General features: G+C 31.4%; 1 protein-coding gene across 1 annotated transcript in view; it reads left to right on the top strand.

Annotated features, from left to right (window-relative positions):
* LOC115888504 (thrombospondin type-1 domain-containing protein 4-like) overlaps window positions 1–24090 on the top strand; it is a 194842-nt gene that overhangs the window by 92161 nt on the left and 78591 nt on the right. The window contains exon 6 of the mRNA XM_030908253.1: window positions 9969–10132. Coding sequence (XP_030764113.1) covers window positions 9969–10132 — 164 coding nt within the window. The remainder of the gene's footprint in view (window positions 1–9968; window positions 10133–24090) is intronic.

Genomic DNA, 24090 nt, shown 5'->3' with positions numbered 1-24090 from the left:
ATTAGCTATTTAAATTACGCTTTCGACAACACGCAGGTGATGAATGGGAGATTCATTCTAGATTCTCCTCGAAAGTACAAGCTCTTAAATTACAACTATTGACTCCCATTTAAGTGGATAAGTTTGTTAGACAAAAAACTGCCACGATATATCTTCAGACTCTGAAACAAAAAAGAATAGTTAATAACAAGTATTTAAATAACACTTCTATAGAATTTTAAATATTAAAAACGGTTACTAAAAGTATTCATTTGTTTATAGAAAATATGATGTAACAATGAAACTTATTAAATTTAACCGATTTACGGCTGTCTTAATGGGTGTTTTGATATCCAAGTTCTAAAGAATGTAGGACTGTAGGACCTCCTCATAATCTAGCGGCGATCTCGTCATTTAATTCTTCATTAGCTTCCTTTTTATCGATTCCCGCCATGGAGAAAAACATTAATAAAAATTAACTACGTATCAAAGGCATTAACTCTAATACCTTTTTTGTTTTAAATGATTTGAAAGCAAATCAATTATCATGAAAGACGCTAATACAGGATGTGCTACATACAGGGTAGCGTTTATGTATGGAAACGGTCGATTATTAGGTAAAATATAGGAGGTACGGCAAAATGTTAAATATAAAAGTTATAGGGTTTATAAATATCTATTAGCGAGTAATAAATTTAAGTATACAGAGTCGTTCGTAAAGTCATGGCACATCAAAGTTTCATTTTTTTAAATAGAATCCCCTGTATACTATTGCATATTTCGATTTTTCCTTCAATTCTAAGCAAAAATCGAAATACACACACCACACACAATGTACCTCAAAGCACAGCTCAAAGCAACCGTTTTCGACTTATTGACTTTTGAAATTGTCACTTAAACAATTCGATTTAACTAATTTCGATGTGTTTGGTCTGATTTAATGATGCCATTCTGCGGAAAGTGTGACTGTTGTAATGGGTTTTTAAATTCCTAAGGGCTACAAGTAAATTTAAGTATACAGGGTCATAAAGTTGTGTCACATCAAACTTTTTTTTTATTTCAATTCTTCCTTCAATTTTAAACAATAATCTTAATACAAAATGTACATAAATTAATGAATTGAAATGTTAAACGAAAATTTTGTAATTTCCAGACTTGCTATACTCTCATTTTATACATCTATAAATGCTAACTTGAGAACCAATGTCAAATATTATTAACTATCACAGTTTCGCCAACATAGCATTGTTAAATAAAACTGAACATATCGAAATTAATTAAATCAAATTGTTTAAGTGATATTTTCAAAAGTCAATAACTCGGAAACGATTGGTATGAGGTTGAGGTACATTGTGTGTATTTCGATTTTTGCTTATAATTGAAGGAAGAACTGAAATATGCAATAATATACAGGAGGTTCCATTTAAAAAAATGAAACTTTGATGTGCCACGACTTTATGACCGACCCTGTATACTTAAATGTATTACCCGCTAATAGATATTTATAAACCCTATAACTTTTATATTTAATTTTTTGCGGTACCCTATATTTTACCTAAAAGCGACCCTGTATAATAAAGCATACCTACATATATTTTTACTTCATACAAGGTGCCTCGTTATGAATAAGTTCGATTAATTTAATAAAAGGTATAAATATTAATATAAAAAAGAGCGCATTCCATAATAGTGAAGGCAATAGTATTAATAATAATAACAATAACACAGGCACAACCAAGTTGCAGGCGTAATACATCAGGAACTCTCGTTTACAAACGGGGCTCCTTACTGCAAAAGTCCCATACTACAAATACCAGCCTCAGACGGTACTAGAAAACGAATCGTGGAAGATCCTATGAGACCTAGCTATAACCTTAGATAAAGAATAAAAAGCTATAACAACGGATAGGACGGTGAGTCACAATCGACCAGACATCTTAGTTTTTGATAAGAAGCAAAGAAAGGCGCAAGTAATAGATATACAAATTCCAGCAGACGAAAATGTAGGAAAATCAAGAATGGAGAAAGTCCTGAAATAAATGATGAGATAATGAGAGTGTATCAGTTGGAAAAGGTGGAAATATATCCTATAATAATATCGTGTAATGGGTTAGTAGATAAGTACTTACCTCGCAATCTTAAGGCTATCGGCATACGCAACCCGAAGCAAATTGTAGCAATCTCACAAAAAGCTGTCAATCTGGCAACCTGTCACACCGTGAGACGTATACTGGCAACAGATGGTCGCGTTGGTCTATAAAGACCCCGCGAACATTGGCCGTACACAGCAAAAGTGCTGTGAAAAAAAAAACAATAAAAGAGCGTCTTTAGAATGGTTGGTCAAGGGAAACATTTATCCAGAAACTGAAGATTTTATGATGGTAATCCAATATAATGTCATCAATACAAGAAACCATAGGAAGTATATTCTGAATGAAACATGGGATACCGATCTATGGCAGAATGTGTAACACTGCGAGTAGGGAATGCAATCCCGCAAATGCGGGATCCCTCTGAGATTCCGCGGGATCAAAGTTGCGGGATTTACCGTGCGGGATCCGCGGGATCGACACTTTACTACTGGGTTCTATATCGATCTCGATCAAGGTAAAACAGCTTCGTTCCGGGCCGATGCGTCGACGCTCGGAACCCGGGGGATTCTCCTTAAGGCTTGGCCATTAAGTGAAACAAACATTATTAGATTTCTTTCTGGCGTATGTGCGTAAGTGAAAAAAAGCGTTTAACTAGTACTTGTGGACAATTTCGTCAAAAAACTGCCGGACATAATTATCAGGACAAGCAAAATTTTAGGGTAAATTTAAAGTTGAATATCTCTTGAACTAAAAAAGATTTTAGGATGCGGTTTGGACCAGGTTTTAGATGCATCTATTGTGATTAAGATGCTATGTGGTTTTCGAAAATATATTTAGCGAATTCTTGTATACAGGGTGTTTTATAAGAGTGTGAAATTTTGGTCAAGAATCTTTTACCGCAAATTTACAATTTTTAAAAAATAGAATTTTTTACCAAGTACGACTAATCTGTATTGAAATTAGAATAAACAATTTGATCGGTTTTTTATTTTTTTTTGTTTTAAGGAAAATACGACGTTTTTTTCAAAAATATGCATTTTTAGTCATACGTATGGTCCTAAATGGTACAAAAAGCTTTGTACATTCTGCATATGCCAAAAAATTATTGATATAGAGAATATCTAAAAGCAGATAACTAACACAAGTTAAAAAAAAAACTTCAACATCAGAATAATATTTTTATTTATAAAATAAGTAGAATTATAATAAAATTTAAGTTTATTTAATATTAGATATATTTTTTGAACACCCTGTATACATCGGTGTCCAAATTTATGTACAGCTAGTTTAAGATACACGCTATATCAATATATTGTGGGCCTGTGCAAAATGTACAATGCCTTTTGTACTATTTAGGAACAAATATATGACTTGTTTACAGTCCCGCAATTCTGCGGATCCGCGGGATTGATTGCTTTAATCCCGCAGGTTTGCGGGATTCAGATTTTGGTGCGGGATTGCATTCCCTAACTGCGAGTGAAACTGTTGAACACATTCTATCAATCTGTCCCACATTGGCTAGCAATAAATATCTTGAGCGACACAACAGAATAGCAACAATTGTCTGGAGATTGACTATATTACACAACATCAAAATAAATGACAACGAACCCTATTACAAATACAAACCACCACCAGTAGTTGAAAATAAAAATGCCAAAATCTATTGGGACAAGACCATCATTACTGTAATTAAAATAGAACACACACACACACATAACAGGCCAGACATAACAATTATTCTTCCTAAAATTAAAAAAGTCTTATTGGTAGATATATCGGTCCCCAATAACAACAATGTTAAAATAAACAGATACAATACGAGCACATATACTATACGAGCACAAAAAAAATCAAACGTAATACAATAGCTTGGTGTAAAACGATTCTAAATACATTTCTATTAATCACCCTGTACCTATGCGTAATTATCTAAAATCCTTAGCATAACAAAAACCATTAGACAAGATCGAAGAATCAAAATCCTCTAATTACCAAGTCAAATGGGCATGCGTTACGAAAATTAATAATAATAGTAATGAGATCTAAAGACTGCTTTCTATATCTATCGTCTTTATATTTAAAGATGTATAGTTCTTAGCACCTAATCACGCAAAAGTAATCCCGTTACGTAGTCCAGTCCTTTCAGAATTATCGCTCGATGGCCTAATCTACTCCAATTGAGCGTTATTTAGGGCTTTGTATAAAAAAATACTTAACTAATTGGATTAAGCTTCTTTGGCTGAGATTGGAGCTTATTAGATCAGTATTATCTAGTGTTAAAATGAGAATCGTTAGAAAAATTGGTACGCTGTGGTCTAATGAGGGTAATTGATTTTATTCCGACATAATATTTCGAAAGCGTAATCTCTATTGTTAGTTATAGATAGAAGAAGCTGTTAGCTCTTGTTGAAATATATTTAATATACAGGGTCTTCCTTGCTAAGACATTTAGATAGTTCTTGAAAATTACAACGTAAAGAAAAAATATAGATTGGAGCTTACTTCTTATTACTGAAAATATTTTAAAGACGAGTCTCATTATAAGTCATTAGATTAGCGCATAAGAAATGATGATCTCAGTCACCAGGACAGAGGTCACTGAATAGTGGGTAGCCAACAAAATTCTTGAATGGTGGAAAAATGCATTACAGAGACAGGCGAAAAGTTCATAATAAAAAAAATACGGAAGATTGAATGAGCAAAAACGGGACTAAACTATCAGAACTGTAGTGGGTCTAGTAGTTGCCTATTATTGCAAACTCAATAGGCATGTGAATATTTTGTCAATAGCCCCCCATACACCAGAAGATTCGGCATGTATATTCGGCCTTCGGATAAAATCTTTGCGTTTCTGAACCTGACCAAGTATTTGGCAGGCTAAGCTTTTGACTGACTAAGCCTCTCCCAGGATTTAGATTTAAACTTATTAGATTTGTCTAAAAAACGAACGAAAGGATTTTATTCGGACGCTTTTTCGGACGCTTTTTCTCTCCAAGTGCAAGTACGGCAGTTTTTATCCCGATAAACATTTATGCCGGAACCTTATTAGCCAACACGCCACGCCACGCCACGCCACGCCACGCCACGCCACGCCATGCCACCCCACGTCATGAAGATCTGTGCGTATGTTTTTCCATTTAATTACATGTATTGCGTACACACTAAGCAACACGCCATCCCATGCCATCCCACTCTATCACACGTGTGATGGTCGATTCTCAGATCTCATGTATATATTACGCTCAATAGTCGAATTTGGGCAATGCCCGAGAAAAATACGCAAATCTAGTTTTGAGCAAGGAATATATTTCCCGAACCCGAAAAATTAATTTTATTTGGTTATTATTTTTTACTTAGAGTGTGATTTGATTGCATTTGTTTCACTGTTTTTGATTGGATTGGTTTAGTTTTTTGGCGAGTTGGTTAGCGTGGTTATTTGGAGGATGTTAATTCATTGGTTAGTTGGTTTTTCGGGTTTGGGAAATATTCCTTGCTCAAAACTAGATTTGCGAATTTTTTTCGAGCATTGTCGGCCACGTCTCAACACGTGGTATAGCGTGGCGTCGCGTGGCGTGTAGCCTAATGGGGTCCCGGCTTTATCTAGAAGCTTTTTTAGCTGGAATAATAAATTATAATACAAGTTAGACCTTATGAAGGTATCAAAGTATTTACTTTTTTATTTTTATTTTTAAATTTAATAAATGTGTGTGTTTCGTATACTCGCTATTTAAACCCGTGTATTTGTATATACCAGTTGTTTACGATATTCTCCGATGGTGGCAGCACCGACGGAGAATGCACCGAGCCTATATATAACTTAGGACACCTTGTATACTTTCTAATAATTTTCAATAAAATACTTTAATAAGATTTAACAATCCATTCAACTATAGCTAGCTATTATTTCGCTAACATCGTTGCTCAACAACATGCTATATTCTATAGAAAAACAGTTATATAGAGCAGTACACAGGCGTGGTCACCTAACCTATAATCTAGCAGACGTGAAAATTGCTACCACATAGATCGTTACTTATATTTTATAAAGATGAACTTCCTTAAAGTTAACTGGTTAAACGAGTCTCGGCAAGATGCATCGGTATATAGGTTTTTCTAAAAAATATAATTATTTTATCCCTTGCGTGTTGAATTTTTCCTACAAGAAAAATTTACCGTTATTATATTCATTTTTTGTCGGTTTTATTTGGAAATTAAGTATTAATAAAGTAATATGCACTCGAGGTTTGTAAAAATAATCTTTTCGGACATACTATTATTTTTAACCAAAGTTTCAGTAAATAAGGAATAAAATGGCATATTACATTAAATAAAAAAACAGAATTTTATGTTAAATTCAGTTTTGTACAAAACAATTTGGATTACAATTTAAAAAATGTACAGCTTTATTATTTTTTTGGAATGGTCTCTATAAAATTAAATATTTTGATGATTATGCTTTGTAAACCATGCAATATTTATATAAAACCTTTTTTTAATATCTTCGTCAACAACGACATTGGACTTCTGGGTCTAATGCAGTGGCGCATACACAGATGTCTGGGAGGGATAGTGACAATATTTAAATAAAGTAATAAATTTAAATTAAATTTTCGCTCAAAGTTATTGTGACTATATGGAAAAAAATAAACTTTGTTCTGGATATATATTTTGATTGGCATTATTAATTTATTTTGTGACAGTTTTATTTTATACCAGATTTTCTTATTTATAATTTCTTCCTGGGAGGTGTAGTTCCCCCATTAACCCTCCCGCACCCCTGGTCTAATGGGTCATTCTGTATGTATCTACTGCTTGTTCTATGTAAAATATCAATTAAGTAATTCAATTGCTTTGTTTCAATTGAAGGGTCCAGGGGAAATATTTACTTGATAAGCGCCAATTTCTTAATTTTAGGACTTTACAATATTATAGTAGCTTAGTAGCTCTAAGTGGTCCCTAAAAAAATGTATAAACTCTGCAGGGCAATAGGTTATTAAATCCTATGATGTATGATTAGTAAAAATATAGAATACACGGAAAGAACCTGATAACTGCGATAACCACCAACCGTCAAGTGCTCTCCCGTAAAAATTAGTAAAATGGCGCTTATCATGTTTTCCCCTATTCCTAATGTTCGACCTATTACCCTGGAATTATTCTCCTAGGTTTACATATTTTTCTAAAGGTACCTAATATAAACAGTTACTATTTCAGACCTTGCTATAAAAGATAAGATTTAATTTAATCAGATTTTTTAATTTAAGATTTGATCATGAATGTATGATTCATGAAGGGACACCCTGTATGTGTCCCAGACTGAGCGTGTATTACAGGTTTATAGGTAAGTATAATATCTAAGATTTTTTGCACGTCACTGTTTCACAATGAGATCTATCGATTAAAAATATTTTCAATATGGCGGCACTTCCGGAAATACCGAAAGTTGACAGCAACTTTTTTATTTTAAATGGGTACCCCCATTTTTTATTATATATTTAAATTCTCTATAAAATTTTATGAATTCCTATATCAAGCACTATACCTAAAATAATATCTATACCTAAAATTAACCGTTTTTTGAGAGAAAAAATATGTAAATTTTTTTGGAGGAAAAAAACTGCCTGTAAATAAAAAATTGTATAGCCTAAACACACATCAAACATAGAGATTACTACAGCCACTGTGACATAAAGAGAAGTCAAAAATTAAATTGTTTGAATGTCTTATAATATTGGCCGTAGCTGTCATCCATGACAGCTATGGAATCGAGATATTAAAAAATTATCATAAATCATTTTTTCAAATGGAAGCCCACTTTTTTTTATTTCTAGCAAAAAGGTTTTTCAATTCGTTACTTTTTGATTATACATGTTCCTATACTTAAAATAAATCATTTTTAAGTTTTTTAAGATTTAGTTTTAAAGAGTGTATTTTTCTGGTTTTTAGCCAGTAGCCTATGACTTTAAACGCCAAAGGAAGCTAGGTAAAACCAAGAAAAAATTACGCTTTAAAACTAAATCTTAAATAACTTAAAAACGATTTATTTTAGGTATAGGAACATGTATAATGAAACACCTGAACAAGCTCAATCTGTTGTCAATGTTACCTGAACAAGCTCAATCTGTATCAAGGAAGTCTTTGCTGCAGACTCTGCGATAAAGATCCTGAAACAGCGGAGCACATAATATGTCACTGCGAGGCTCTGGATCGCAAGCGACACTTTTTATTTGGGAAAGCTAGGCCAGAACCGGAGGAACTATGCTCCCATCCTATCAAGGACCTGCATAAGTTAGTGCAGGGCACAGGGATAGGAGAATGGGTGCAGATATAGAAAGGGGACAAAAACAATAGGCCTCACAGGTCGCAGTGTTTCCGGCAGAGGACGGCCCCTTATTGTGGAAAAAAAAAATGTATAATGAAAGGCCTTTTCACTAGTGAATGAAAAAAAGTGGGTTTCGATTTGAAAAAAATAATTTATGATAATTTTTTAATCTCTCAATTCCATGACAGCTACGGCCAATATTATATGACATTCAAACAATTTAATTTTTGAAATAGAGAGCCACATATCTTCTCTTTATGTCACAGTAGCTGCGGTAATCACTATATTTGACATTTACGCTGTACAATTTTTTTGACATTTTTTAGTTATTTTCCTCCAAAAATGTTTAATATTGTTTTTCTCAAAAGCGGTTAATGTTAGGTATAGAGTGTTTAATATCAAATTTAATAAAATTTTATAGAGAATTTAAGTATATAATAAAAAATGGGGGTCCCCATTTAAAATAAGAAAGTTGCTGTCAACTTCCGGTGTTCCCGGATTGAAAATTGCCGCCATATTGAAAATATATGTAATCGATAGATGTCATTATAAAACAATGCAAAAACGTGCAAAAAAATCTCCGATACGTGCAAAAAATTTCCGATCTAGATCTTGTAGTTCACCAGTGTCGCGTCACTAAAACTACCCGTCTTAACAACACGTCTCCTTGGAAATAAAAACCGTATTTATTTACATATATACAACCTTTATTAAATACTGAGCTTACTTGCAACTAATAATAAACAAAATCCACGAATAAATGAATAATTAAAAAGAGAATGGAAAAGCGAAAATTTGACAAAACCCGGTACGACTCCGCCTTCCGCTTACCTTTAAAATCTATACGATACTAAAGACTAAAATCCCAAATATTCAGTTTTCTAAAAAATAAGGCACATGTTTTTAACTCAGTACCTACTTCAAAAGCCAGTTGAACTACGTCCTCGAAGGAACCCTTGTCTTCGGTCATAAATTAATAGACAAGAGTTCACAAGACCAACCGTCACAAACAGTAAATCCATAAACTTTCACTTTTGAATAGGATCGAGAAAAACATGTGCATCTTAAACTGAAATTACCTTTGTTCTAAAAAATGTAACAGAAATTGTTCCCTAAAAATATATACTGGCTCTAACAACTAGAAACTTCTAATGCACGCTCAGCCTGGGACAGCCTGTATACCTTCGACTGACACATCAAGCGTGTATCAATATATCAATCATCATATAGTCAAAAAACAGCGTCATATTGGCCTTTGAATATTCTAAAATGTATAAATAAAAAAGTAAAAATGTTTCTATTCCCATGGATTTGATTCCTAAATCTTCTTACCTTCTTATAATTTAACAGGAATTATTATTATCGAATATAATTTTAAAGGACACAGTGATACCGTTTTTTCAATCTGCTGTACTTAACATCTATAAAATCTGATGTACCTATTAATAAGAAAAAAAGTCATTACATTTTTATATCTATTGTTGTCAAAACATATTAATTGTTTCCTCCTATTCCCACATCAACCCTTATATAAACTAATAATAAACAAGTGTGTATTTTTGTTTTATTAGCTCAAACAGAATGCACCCTTAATTGTCGTCCGAGAGGGTTAAACTTCTACGCCACCCTTAACAAAACAGTCATAGATGGGACCCCTTGTTATCATCCGGTCACATCCACAGGAAAAGCAGCCCACAAGGGCACTAGAGGGCTGTGCATCGACGGATATTGTAAGGTAGGTGGGAAACAATCTTATTTTTATTAAAGGTTAGTTATTAAACGTATTTGTCATGATCTCTGTATTAGCAGAATTAGATTAGATCAGAAAAATTATTTTTCTTGTTTTGAATGATACTACATTTATTAAAAATGTAGTTAATTAAAGCAAACAAATTTACAACAGTAAAATTTTTATAATACATACGAAGTTACCGCTTATAAAGTACCGTAGATTATTGACAGTTAAAAAGTATTATTCATAAATATTTTGAAACAAAGAATATGAATTTTGAACGAAACAGTTACATGTAACAGATATTTTCAAACTCTGTAATCAAACACTTATTACCAGATATAAGTAATAGATAAGAGATCTTATCTGTATATCTACATACCAATATAATTTTATATAGGTTTTCAAAAAGGGGTTTAAATTCACATAAATAATGTCAAGTAAGTATTGGACATTTTAAAACATTATTCTTTATTTTTAATATTTAAGTCTGTTGTTATTTATTTATGTATATTACATATTTCCTTTTACGAAAGAATAAGATACTTTAATAAATAAAGTCTAGCATAAAAGAAGAAAAATAGATATTATGATACATAAATGTTATAAACAAACTCCTGCCAAGAATTATTCTCATTTTCTTGACAAAATGCTGAACCAAACTATAATACTAATGGTTTAAAAATAGATTGAAATTTTATGTGACTGCTATGAGTGCTAGCATTACAGTGTTGCCGCTTCATACTAAAAGTGGTAGCATCTTTGCTATTTTAAAGGAACACCCGGTATATTATTAGATTTTTTAAAACGACTTTTATATCTAGGTCTAAAGTATCATTGCCGTGATACCTATATATTCACTATATCACTCTATATATTTACACTAAAATTGTAGCTTTTCTTTATTGGAATATTATACGTTTTATTAATTCTGTGGTCTTGCCTTAAAATTACATTATTAGATGTCAATATATTTATTGCAAATCTATATCTATATCGAGTAGTTTCTGAAATATATTTATGGAATATATTTTCTAAACCTTCCACCTTCCAAATTTCAAGTTTCTTTTATCACTTTAAATCACTGAGAACAGGGATACTGACCCAACTCGGTATATCCATTATACTGTTCTATATCTATTTTCATCATAAACTTAATGTCTTACTCTACCCCAAATCAATTTTTCATCCAATTTAAGCAAGTACTGTATAAACTTCGACCACTTGATTATCTTTATCGTGCCCTCCTCATATTTATGACCGAACATTTACAATTGCCTATATATCCATTATTTATGATCGGTATGGATCAATTATTTCAACTAGACGTATTCTCTTCTCTTTATGCTGTTCTAGCATCAATCCGTCGATGCAACAATTGCTTCAAGTACTACCATTTTAATTGCAAAGTGCTTGAAACGAACATTCAATTATTCTCCCTATATATTAGATATTAGTTTGAATTTGATAAATATGTTTGGAATTTGATAGATGTTGCACTTTATCAATCCTAATTAAAGCGTTAGTTTTATTCGTTTAAAAGAGCTATTTGAGAATGTATTTGTTGAAGATTCTATCTCTGTAAACTGTTAATACAGCAATAACAAATTAAAGAGAAAAACAAATTTTTAAAAACAACATAAACTAAAAAATAATTAAAAACTTGTGGAGTGTTGAATTAAAAAACACTATAGATAGCTCCTATAGATAAATGTCAGAATATCATCTCCCCCTCCCCAAACAAAAGTTCATATAACACTATTTTCTACAGTTTCACACAGTTTCTACTAAATACTATTATAACTCCTAAACACTATTATACAGGGCGGTCCAAATTGCATACTTCGAACAGCGTATTCTGCAGATAAAAAGTAAGTAAAAAGTTGGTATAAATGTATGCCCTAAAATGCTTAGTTTCGGAAATACAGGACTCGAAACGGATGGTCGAGCGAACGAACGAACGAACGGCCGCATGCGTTCGGTCCCCATCTAAATATACCGCACTTTCATTCGTTCGTTCGTTCGTTCGTTCGTTCGTTCGTTCGTTCGTTCGTTCGTTCGGATAATGAATACGCACCTTAACTAAAGCTAAGTACAAAACAAATCTTAAATACGTGGACTATTATAACAACAAATACATCGTAAAAGACTATTTTGGTAGCATTCTGAACGAGGATTCAAGTTAAACTTTTTAGAAAATAATTTAAAGGAAAAATGAACCTGCTTGCCGATGCTTGTTCCGAGTAAAATCCTAGAGCTCTATGATTTGCTTTTATAAAATCTGGCACATGATGCAGAATTGCATGAATCTTTGGAGTTATCTTAATACCTAAGTTGAGTATTTCCAATCTAAATTGTTCGATGTCATGTTCAAAATGTTTGTTTAGTGCTTGACCAAAACAACTCGAAACTACTTGATTGAATGCAGAAAACACTGCAATATATTTATTTCCTAAAAAAAAGATGTTTAGGTTTTTGCTTCTAAAAACTTTGAATAGGATTCTTTACCGGGCGATATCGTCTTCAAAATATCCACTTTCTTCAAAAGTTGTCTGGCGTTATTTCCGTTACATTTTCCATAATGATCTAGTTTCAATCCCGCTTTTTTTTATCCATTCTGTTGCAACATGGGTATTCTCCAATTCAAGACAATCAAATAGTTTTTGAACCACACCTAACAAAAGGTGAAGCTCAGGAGGGGGAATATACTTTAAGACATGTGTTTCTTCGTCACCAATGATTAAAGGTATGTTTATACAGTTTTCTAAAAAATAATTGCCCCTTTTTATATGGTTCATTGGACAACAGTTTAAAAAATACAAAAAAAAATATTTCAAACAAAAACGCTTACTAAAATCTTTGGCTTTTGTTATATTTCCTCCAGATTGTTGCCATAAATTTGTATTTTCTGTAATACTTTTTATAGTTCTGAATGATCCTTTAATTTCCATTTCCTTTACATTTACATCACACCAAGTGTGAGTGGATGAATTTGACTGAAGACCAAGGAGAATCATAATAAGCTTAAAGTCAGCGGCAAAAGTATAGGAACAAATTCCACATATGGACTGCAGATCTAACGTCTCAAAGAGGCTTTTAATATTAGCATTAGATTCAGACAACTTTGGTCCTAAGCCAATTATGAATAGTTTATTAATTCCAGCACTTTTATATTTCTTGAAATATTCGGGATCATTTTCTGGGAGCACATTCGGACAAACTTTAAGTGATCCACCACCACTATCAATGCCAATTTTTAGATGAAAATCTTCAGGTAATTCTCTAATTTCCAAAATATATGATAGAAGACCACATAAATCTAAGCAGTATACAAAAATTAATATTAACTGAATTAACATTTTTCCTTTAAATTATTTTCTAAAATGTTTAACTTGAATTCTAGTTCAGAATGCTACCAAAATAGTCTTTTACGATGTATTTGTTCTTATAATAGTCCACGTATTTAAGATTTGTGTTGTACTTAGCTTTAGTTAAATTTAGCGATAAAACCACTTAGTTAGGGATGAATTATAATTATTCAAACTTATTAGTTAACATTTTTATGCAAAATAAAACATAGCTGTAATATGATTTTTTTGACAAATTATTGTTTCAGTTTTTGGTCTCAAAAATCACCGTGACTTACGGTACGTCACTGGATCTATGGAAATGATTTAGTTGTTCCATGATTTTGAAAGAACGCATTATGGCCATTAAAAAATTACTAATTTTACAATTTATATATTTTTTATTTTGAATCATATAAAAACCGAACAGTGTGACATAAACATGTTGACTAGATAGTTATTAGACCAAAATAATAAATTTGATATGGTTTTGTTCCAAAGAGTTTACAGAAACAGTTTTATCGAAATTTTTCCTAAAAAATTATGATTAATTAAAAAAAAATAAAAAGTTCCCAAATTTACCATTTCATAACCACAGATTTCATAACTATCTACTCAACATGTTTATTTTTTGTCAATAATGGCATGTATTGACTATTTCAATTCTAAATAACTTGAGAACGGTTGCTCGTAGTGAATTTTACCAAGAGATCTTTTTTACGCAAAAAATTACGAAAATATATATTCACTTAGTAGTTTTATACAGGTAAGGACGAAAAGGTATTACTGTATCTCCGAAACTAAGCATTTGGGGACATAAATTTATACGAACTTTTTTACTTATTTTTATCTGCAGAACATGCTGCCGAAATTTCCCGACTACAATTCGGACCACCTTGTATAGTTGATTAGGACCAGAAGCAAAGGCATCCTTTTAATCCTAAGATTATTGTAAATCTATACTGTCTTCTTCAAAAGCGATTATCTCCCACAAATAAGCTACTGAGATGAATCAGAAAACAAAATATTGGGATAAGATATTTAAACCTTGATTATAAAGTGGTTTATAAATTACATTATTGTCATAATGTGTTGTCAAAAAGTCTTTTGTAAAAATCTACTGAAAGCCTAAATAAAATGTTAATGATTTTATAGAACTATGAACCGAAAATTGGATATAAAAATGTTGGTTCAATTTGAATTGCAATTAGTTTCAGTCAGGGAATAACAACAATTTTACTTTGGATTTCTTTGATCGCCCTATAAAATATTTATGTAATATCATGCATTTTTTGTAGAACTGTACTTTATTATTGACTTAAAAGCCAGATATATATAATTATAATTAATTGGATAATAGCCAGTTTACTAATAAGAACAAATTTGTATTATTATTCTTAAAGTTCAAATATATTTTCTCCGTTGATATGTTTATCTAATATTTGATCTTCTGTTACTCCATTTGCAACTATGTAATTGTAAGTATTATACCAACGTAAACGTATCAATTTGCATAACTTACCCGTAAGCTACAGGCATAGTAGTACTAATGCATAAGTACTGTTTAAATCCCTTTGGCGACTTGATTGCAGTTTGTACTTCTATGGGAAATATTTACAGTATAAATAAGCACAAAAGAGAATCTGCTTACCTTGATAATATTAAAAATAAAATGTTTTTTTTTTCAAACGCCACAAAAGTATTAACTTTTGCGACGTGACTGACAATATAAAAAAAATCATTTTAACGCCTGCAAATGTGAAGCACTTTTACGCCTAAGCACAAAAGTAAGAAAATATATTAATAAACTGACATAAAGTGTCAAATTCAACGAGCATAACCATTGTTTCTCGATATACAGGGTTGTTCAGCACATACGACACGAAATATAAAACGATTAGATTTTTAGAAATTGTAAGTTTTGGGTTCGTTGAAGGACTATTAGAGCTACAATTTAAAAATATTTTTACAAGATACAGATTGTCCCAAATAAATAAAAATCCAAGTTGTATTTTTTTAAATGGAACACCCTGTATATTGTTACATTTTTAGTTTCTACGATTAAAATAAAGGTAAATTTGATTAAGGTTTATTACACTTAAACCTTACCGTTTTTGAAATATTTTCAATTTTGTGAAATTGCAGTATAAATTTTAAGGCTTCATTTCTCCGAGGGTATCAAAGTTTTTAATACTAAATATTTACTGAAGTTTATTTATTGATCAGTTATTGTGTTGCAATAATAAACATTTTACTACCTTATACAGAGTGTCTAAATATTTATTTTAAATAATTATTAGCTTTAAACGGCAATAACTTGTTTAATTTAAATAGAACACCCTGTATATTTTATGAGAATCAGATGCACAATTTAATTGTCTATCAAATTGTATTATACCATTTTTTATCTATCTCTTCAAGTTTCCGTAAAAAATGCATTTTCTTGTAATTTAGAACTCATTTATCATATCGTCCCATTGCTGCCAAAAGTCACTAACTTACTTTTTATTACTTCCGAGAAAAATGCGTCTAAAGATGAATTGCATTGCATAAAAATGTTATAGTTAGTAACTATTCGGTATTAAAATACAACATAAATAGCCAGAAATCGTAGTTAATGACTTTTTCAATCGATTCTCCGCTTCACAATACAGTTAGTGATTGAATTTTCAGGTTCGGAAAAATGTTAGTTAGTGACTTTTGGCAGCAATAGAGGACGATAGATACCCATGGAATACTGACATTTTAGATTATTTTTAAAGATGTACCAAATTTTTAAAGAGTACAGATACTAATATTGTCGATATAGTTCGTTTATTTCATTAAAAATTAAAAAAAACTGTTTAAATATTTGTTAAAGAGGACCAATTAATATGATTCCAGTATTCAAACTACATTAATTGACTGTTTTCGTTGATTAATAATAATTGCTCCAAATACTAAGAAAACTGAATTATGTATGTGTATTAGACAGTGTGGTAAAAAAACTAACACCTTAAAAATGATATTTCAATTTTTTGACAAATGCTTATTTATAACAATGTTTATTTATAGAGACGGTCATTTTCATAACTTTTTATTATATTAATTTCTGATTCAAATCCACATTTATTTAGAATAATTTATTAACGAACACAATTAAGTATGTAATCAATTAGTATTTGGGCGGAAATACTGGTGGTATATTTAATTAATGGTATACTCTTTTATAAAGATTTAAATAGTTTCCTTTTTGCATATAGCCTGTACATTTTGTACATTTGTTGTTTTAAAAACAATCTAAAATGTCAATATTCCATGGGTATATTGATAAACGAGGTCTAAATTATAAGAAAATGCATTTTCTACGAAAACTTGAAGGGATAGGTAAAATGTGGTATAATATGATTTGATAGACAAATTAAATTGTGCATCTGATTCTCATAAAATATATAGGGTGTTCCATTTAAATTAAACAAGTTATTGCCGTTTAAAGCTAGTAATAATTTAAAATAAATTTTTAGACACTCTGTATAAGGTAGTATAATTTTTATTATTACAACACAATAACTGATCAATAAATAAACTTCTGTAAATATTTAGTATTAAAAATTTTGATACCCTCGGAGAAATGAAGCGCTAAAATTTATACTGCAATATCACAAAATTGAAAATATTTCAAAAACGGTAAGGTTTAAGTGTAAAAATGCAATAATATACAGGGTGTTCCATTTAAAAAAATACAACTTTGATATTTTTTATTTATTTGGGACACTCTGTATCTTGTAAAAATATTTTTAAATTGTAGCTCTAATAGTCCTTCAACGAACCCAAAACTTACAATTTAATCAGTAAAAATCTAATCGTTTAGCTACAATACTCCGTGTCGTATGTGGTGAACAACCCTGTATAATTACTTAGAATGCATTACATTTAAATAATTTTATATAATTTGCAACATTTGAAATTGCTGAAAAAAATATTTGTGACGTTTGAAAAAAAATAGCATCTTCTTTTCGGAGTAAAAATGTCGTCAAACGTACAGTCTCGCCACAAAACGTATCATTTTTACTCCTAATAGAAAAATATACTATTATTTGTTTCCAATTCAAACTAACTTTTTAGCCGTCATGGCATAAGAAAGACTTTCTTACTTCAAACGACCCTGTATATTCGATAATAAAATGGAATGATCGGTACGTGTGGGTTTAGAAAATATCTTATATATTCAATTTTATCTAAAACTCCTGATGTTCTTTTTTATATCGATTTTGGTTAAGCTTGATGGAATAGATAATCAGATGTTTACAGAAATTTTAGAATAATTACATAGAATGTTGAAGAGGTAGTTTAGAAATGTCCAGATTTGAAGAAAATCTTATAAGTTTTAAAAGATGCCGCTCATTTTGGGCGGCTGAACGATTTTTATCTAAGTTTAATTTGCATTGGAATGACTTATTTTCGAATGTTAAGAAATTCTTAAAAGTATTCGACGATGGTGCTGTAGATAACTACTTTATTAGTGACGAAAAATATTTTATAAAATACCACACGCAGGTTGACATTATTAACAGCGTGTTACTTAGTTTTGATTAGTCTTTTTCATTAATGAAGTTGTTACTCCGCATTATATTTTTCCAATTACAAAGTAGCATTAAATATCTAATTATTCACTATTGGAAAATCCCGTTAAAAACTGATAGAAGAAAAGTATTTTGTTTATGAATCTAGGAGTGTCTGTGAACAATAATTCTAATGGAAATTGAAGGTAACTTAAAAAAAATCGAGGGAAAACCATACCGCAGAATATAAAATGTTGGTTCCAATACAGAGAATCATTTAGCTTTAGTTTAACGAACGACAACTTTTGCGTTTCATCCAGAGTTGTAATCTTTAGTGAACCAGTTCCGGAACGATGATTTCAATTCCAGCCTCAAAGAAGGAATCAAAATAACTGACTTATTAAATACTGTGTGTCAGCTGATTATTGATCAGCTGATTTTTTAATTTTTGGCTATTGTTGTTTTTAATTCGCCGAGACCTCAAGTTTTATTTGGTATTTATCGGTTGTACTCGTATGCATATTTTAAATAGAGATTTCTGCATTTTTGTACTAAATATGATGAGTTGGTTAGGACAGTGATATTGAGATATTCAGAACTTTTGCAAAATTAAGCAAAGGTAATTTCGTAATTTACGTTCAATAAAATCCGAAATTCTTAATTTATTATGAACATTTTTCCAATATACCGGGTGCGTCTCAAAAGTAACTCACCCGTATAACTTTTTTATTTTTTCAGATAAAAAAAAATAGATTTGGTATGTTAGTATATGATGATGTTATATATATTAGGATTGATTGACGGTATTTCAATTGTTTTCGATAATTTCCTGTTTCACCGGAAATGACTACAACTTGTGGTTTTTAAATGACATCCTCGGTATTTTTTACTTTATTTGATAGAAAATGACACTCTGAATAGAATGACATATCATATGTCAACTTTCGACATTTTTGCACATGATCTATTTGAAATTGTAATATGCGGTTTATAACGAAAATTTGACACGAAATACCAAGTGTGTGGTACCAAATTATTCTTAAAAAATGCTTTTTTCAAATACTGCTAATGCTAATGAGCAACACTCGTTCCATTTGAAAAAATTAAGATACATATGATTAAAAATACGAGTTGGCCATTTTTTAACCAACCAGGACAAGACACGAAAGTATTAGACGATCAAATTTATTTTTCCAAGGCTAATTTATTAAAAATTAGTGTTTTTAACAAAGCCATAGCACTCTAGATTGAAATTTGAAATACGATTTCTTTTTAAGCAATAATGTCAAAAGTTGACATATGATATGTCATTCTGCCCAGAGTGGCTTTCTCTATCAAATAAAGTAAAAATATACCGAGGATGCCATTTAAAAATCAAAAGTTGTAGTCATTTCCGGTGAAATAGGAAATGACCAAAAACAATTCAATACGTCAATAAATCCTAATTTATGTCATATACTAGCATACCAAATCTGTTTTTTTTTTCATTTGAAAAAATAAAAAATCTTAAGGGTGGCCACATTTGAGATGCACCCGGTATATTAGTGATTAAAAATCCGGTTATGACTTTGATTCTAAAATCAGGTTACAAACCATTACAACCCACATTTAATTTTGGTATCGTAACAGAACTGCCCAAGTCGACACACGCGTACAAATCCGATGCCAGCGATCCCGCAATTGATCCCAATTACCGTTCTAGAACGGGCCAAATTTGTGTGTTGGAACGAAGCTATAGTTTCTTCAAGAATTTTGGTACCTTAGGGAAAAAATTATATTTTAATTTCCTTAAAAAAATATAACAATATCTGCACCTCAATAAATAAACTAGTTTTTAAAATCGCTATTTAAAATATATTTAACAATTTTAATATTTTTACCTATATATTTTAATACACAAGTAAACTTATTATTCACACTGTAACTGACCGTACTGATGTAACAACGTCAAAATAAGCTCAATAAATAAAAAGAAAGGAAAAACTTGAAATGTGGAAACGCGGAAGTGCTATAACAGCCTCATAACGCACACACTCTAGTTCAATTATACAGATAGATACAAGCTGCTTTTCATAGAACTATATTAAAACTGTGAATGACGTAACACATCTTCCACGGCGCCATCGTATTTTAAATTTGGGTTTATCGTGTTAATATTTTGTAAATATTAAGATCACCTTCCTCATCTAACTACAGGTTATGATTCTTTCAGAAATGTTTGAAACTAAAGAATTTCAAGTAGAGTTTAATTTTTAGCCGACCATACCAATAGGTATGGTAGGCTATTAAGATCGGCAAAAAAAAGTTTTTTTAATTTCACTCAAAATGAGTTATTTGGGTCATAAATGACCTAAATACAAAATATTTTCATGGTGTCTGTCTGTCCGTCTGTCCGTCTGCCGTCTGTAACACGATAACTCAAAAATCGCTGAACCGATTTTAACCAAATTGGGCACAAAAATACTGTGGCACCCGAGAATCTGGCAATTAGTTTTTGGTGGGGGTGGGGGGTTGGTAAGGGGGTATGGGAGGGGGTTAAAAAATTAAAAAAATCGTAACTCCGTAGCTAGAAATCGTAACTCGTAGCTAGCGAAACGCGGTTTACAAATTAAGATTAGGAATAATATTTGCAACAAAATTTGTAATAACATCAAAATTAGTCAAAGTCGCAGTTTTCGAGACATTAACATATTTTTGTATGGGCGGCTATACGTGCCTCCCGGCGCCAATTTATTTAACTTGGAATAAATCCAGTAATTCATTTTTTTATTTGTAATATGCTATGCCAATCGGTGTTTCAAATTGCCTCTTTTTGATGTATGTACGGGGTGTCCTTTTTTCCTGTGTTTTGCAATGTTTCTCGTTTATGAGTAGAGCTACAAAGATGCGATTTTTACAGCACTGTGCTCTGTGCTACTTTTTTATGAAACTAAAGATGTTAGATACATATTTGTACTAGCCCCCTTAGTTTCTAAAATACAGGGCAAAATTGGAAATGTTGCATTCCACCCCATTCGTATCTCCGTTATGTTGTAATAACTTATCGAAAAGGTCAAAATTGAATCCCATAGAATTTTTCACGTCGAATTTCAGAAGAATCCGGGGGCTAAGACAAATCTGTGTTTAGAATCTTTAGTTTCATAAAAAAGTAGCACAGTGATGTGGAAACCGCATCTTTATATCTCTGCTAATAAATGACTAACCCCATAAAAACACGAAAATGGGACACCCTGTACCAGGGGCGGATACAGAAATTTATTTTAGGGGGCAAATAAAAAATAATGCTAAATATGCCTTTTATTGCGCCATTTTTAACCCAATAGCCTAATATTTAACCCAATTGACAGATTTTAGGGGGGGGGGGCCCCATGGGCCTCCCGCCTGTATCCGCCACTGCCCTGTACTGTTAAAAGATGTACCAGGTTACACATGCATGACAAATTTAAGCGATAACTAACGATAACCAAATATTGACCGTTTATTAACTGACAATAACCTAATACTGCTAATACTATTTCTAATGTAATAAGACCAAAAGAACTACAAGAACTAAATTTGTCTTTGTTTCTATGTCTATAAATGAGTGAAAGCAATTTTGATAATAATTCTTGTCTGGGTCAAGTCCTAATTCTTTCACCACGCACATTCATAGTCGTGTAGGCGGACACTACTTGAACCACCACGGTCTTAGCACCAGATATCTTGTTACCAAATAATCAAGACCAAAGTATTTTTATATGTAAATACGGATCGTCGAAAAAAAAATGGGAAGAAAAACGGTACCAATTGCGTTCCTCCTAGCCTCTAGCGAGAAATGGTACTCGTAATGCACGGTTCACACCTTATTCTGAATGATGTCTTTGTGGTTCGATGTTAATACACTTTGTTCGTGCTGATAACAATGGATCTTGCCTCGTCATTCCAACCAGATTAGATATTTTCTTGATGCGAGGTAAGATAAAATGCAAGAACGATGCGTTTGTTTTAGTTGAACTGATTTTATGTATACAGAGCGTTTATTTTAACGTGGATCGTGGATCTTAGGGTTTGGCATGGTAAATTACTTTCTCAATCAGTTTATCAGGACGTCAACGTTTTTACTTGACGTATTTGTTTTAAAAAACTAAAGTGTTTTCGTAGTCTTTGGCAAATTTATTTGGCAAATTTGTATACGAGTAAAAAGCGACTAACAGCTGATTTGACAGTGAGAGACGTTTTAATGAAATTTTCACTAGTAATACCCTAAATCATATATACTTACGTGGATAAGTAAATCACTATGGAAACTGTCCCAAACATATCAACGACTTCTATTTATCTTCTTTTTTTGTTGCACACGTGGTGCCTCTACTCTATCCATCCTTGTCGAGGACCTATCGCCCACGCGCCAAATTTGAACATTAATTTTAAAAATTTAATTTGGAAAATGCATATATTTGAACAATAATTGAATGTTACTGTCACAAAAATTAAATTATATAAAAAATAAATTAGCCACTCCGTACGAATATCAATATTCTTAGGAAATCTAACCAGAAAGTATGCATGTGGTTTAATATACATAAAAGAGCAACTGAATACTTTACTTGCCTGTGAAAAGATAATTCGGGGACATTTATATTATAATTTCCGTGTGGAACCAAACAATTTCTTGTAATTTTTACGAATATTTACCCAAAAATTAAAACTCAACGAATAAAAAATAGGAATATAATTGCATAAACTTAAAATTAACTTCTCACTGAACACACTTGCATCCTTGGCTATATAAAAACAATCGATAAAAGAGTAATTAATACAATGTTTAAAATAAAAAACGCAAAAAACAAGCGTCGTTACACAATGGAAATAACATTATGACATATGATTATGACAAGATTATGATAATATGATGACAATGAAAAGTTGGTTTCCGTAACAATGTATAATTTGCACTTTCTAAACTGGATAAAATTGTAATTATTTTAGAAATACGTGCCACTTTTAATGCGCATGCGTAAAGTCAGGTACTCGAGAAAGACAAGCCTATTGAACATTTTATATATGATCTAGGAGTAATACCACTAGAGTTCAAATCAAAGGGTCAAATTATTTCCGGAAATTTTTTCGAGCCATAGTTTCGAGCTCATGAATATTTTGAAAATTTTCCAGAGTCGAAGACGAGGGATAATTTTCTAAAAATATTCATGAGCGAGAAAAAAATTCCGGATTTAATTTGACCTCGTGTGGTATTCGGTAAGAAAATTCCACACCAAATTGTGTTTGAAAATCAAATAATTAAAATGTATTTTTCGATTTTTGGTCGACTTCATTATTTAGTTACTATGGTAACTAAGTGACACCCCAACCTAAAAACTATTTCAGTTTTGAAGCTGTCAAGCGGCACGACTTAAAAAAAAATGTTTCCCTTTGGTCAAGAAAGCAAAGAAAATATTCGCCAGGAGATTAAGCAGTTGACACCCGCGAATACTAGGAAATCGAAGTCAAACGTATGGAAGCAGTTTACAAACTTTTGCGCAGAAAAATCGTATGCTTTCGACAGAGTGGATATACCTGTGGAAGAACTGGCGCTTATTCTTGAAGACTATGGGTTCAAATTGAATATTTGCATCTAAACTACTCAAAATTCAAAGTGCTAAATAGAAAAAAGGTGAATAAAATAATGTCTAAATATTATATATATTTCATTAGATATAGACATTTAATTCAGTCCATTCCAAGTCCTATATTTTCGCCATTAAGAAGAAAGGAGGTGTCCCAAAGAATATAGAAAACATCTCAGCTTTGTAATTGAAATGTATCAAATTTATCATGTAAACAAATAAAAACCAGACTCTCAAAAAGATATTCTGCCATTATAAACGTCAAAAAATTTCCAGTATTATTCGCTGTTGGGTGCTCACAAGGACATAGTGATTTATCAAGGCCATAGTGATTTATCAAAAAACACGTTTTGATTGGTTAAAAATTACAGGTGTTGAATTTTCAATAAAAATCCCGATAAATAAAAAAAAACAATAATTCACCCTACATCCTTTTTTCGTTTCTTTTCTCATAAAAAGAGAGAAAAGAT

Source organism: Sitophilus oryzae, unplaced genomic scaffold, assembly GCF_002938485.1.
Source record: "Sitophilus oryzae breed Bouriz unplaced genomic scaffold, Soryzae_2.0 scaffold_771_pilon_pilon, whole genome shotgun sequence".
Classification (NCBI taxonomy): domain Eukaryota; kingdom Metazoa; phylum Arthropoda; class Insecta; order Coleoptera; family Curculionidae; genus Sitophilus; species Sitophilus oryzae.
This window is presented reverse-complemented; position numbering and strand designations above follow the sequence as displayed.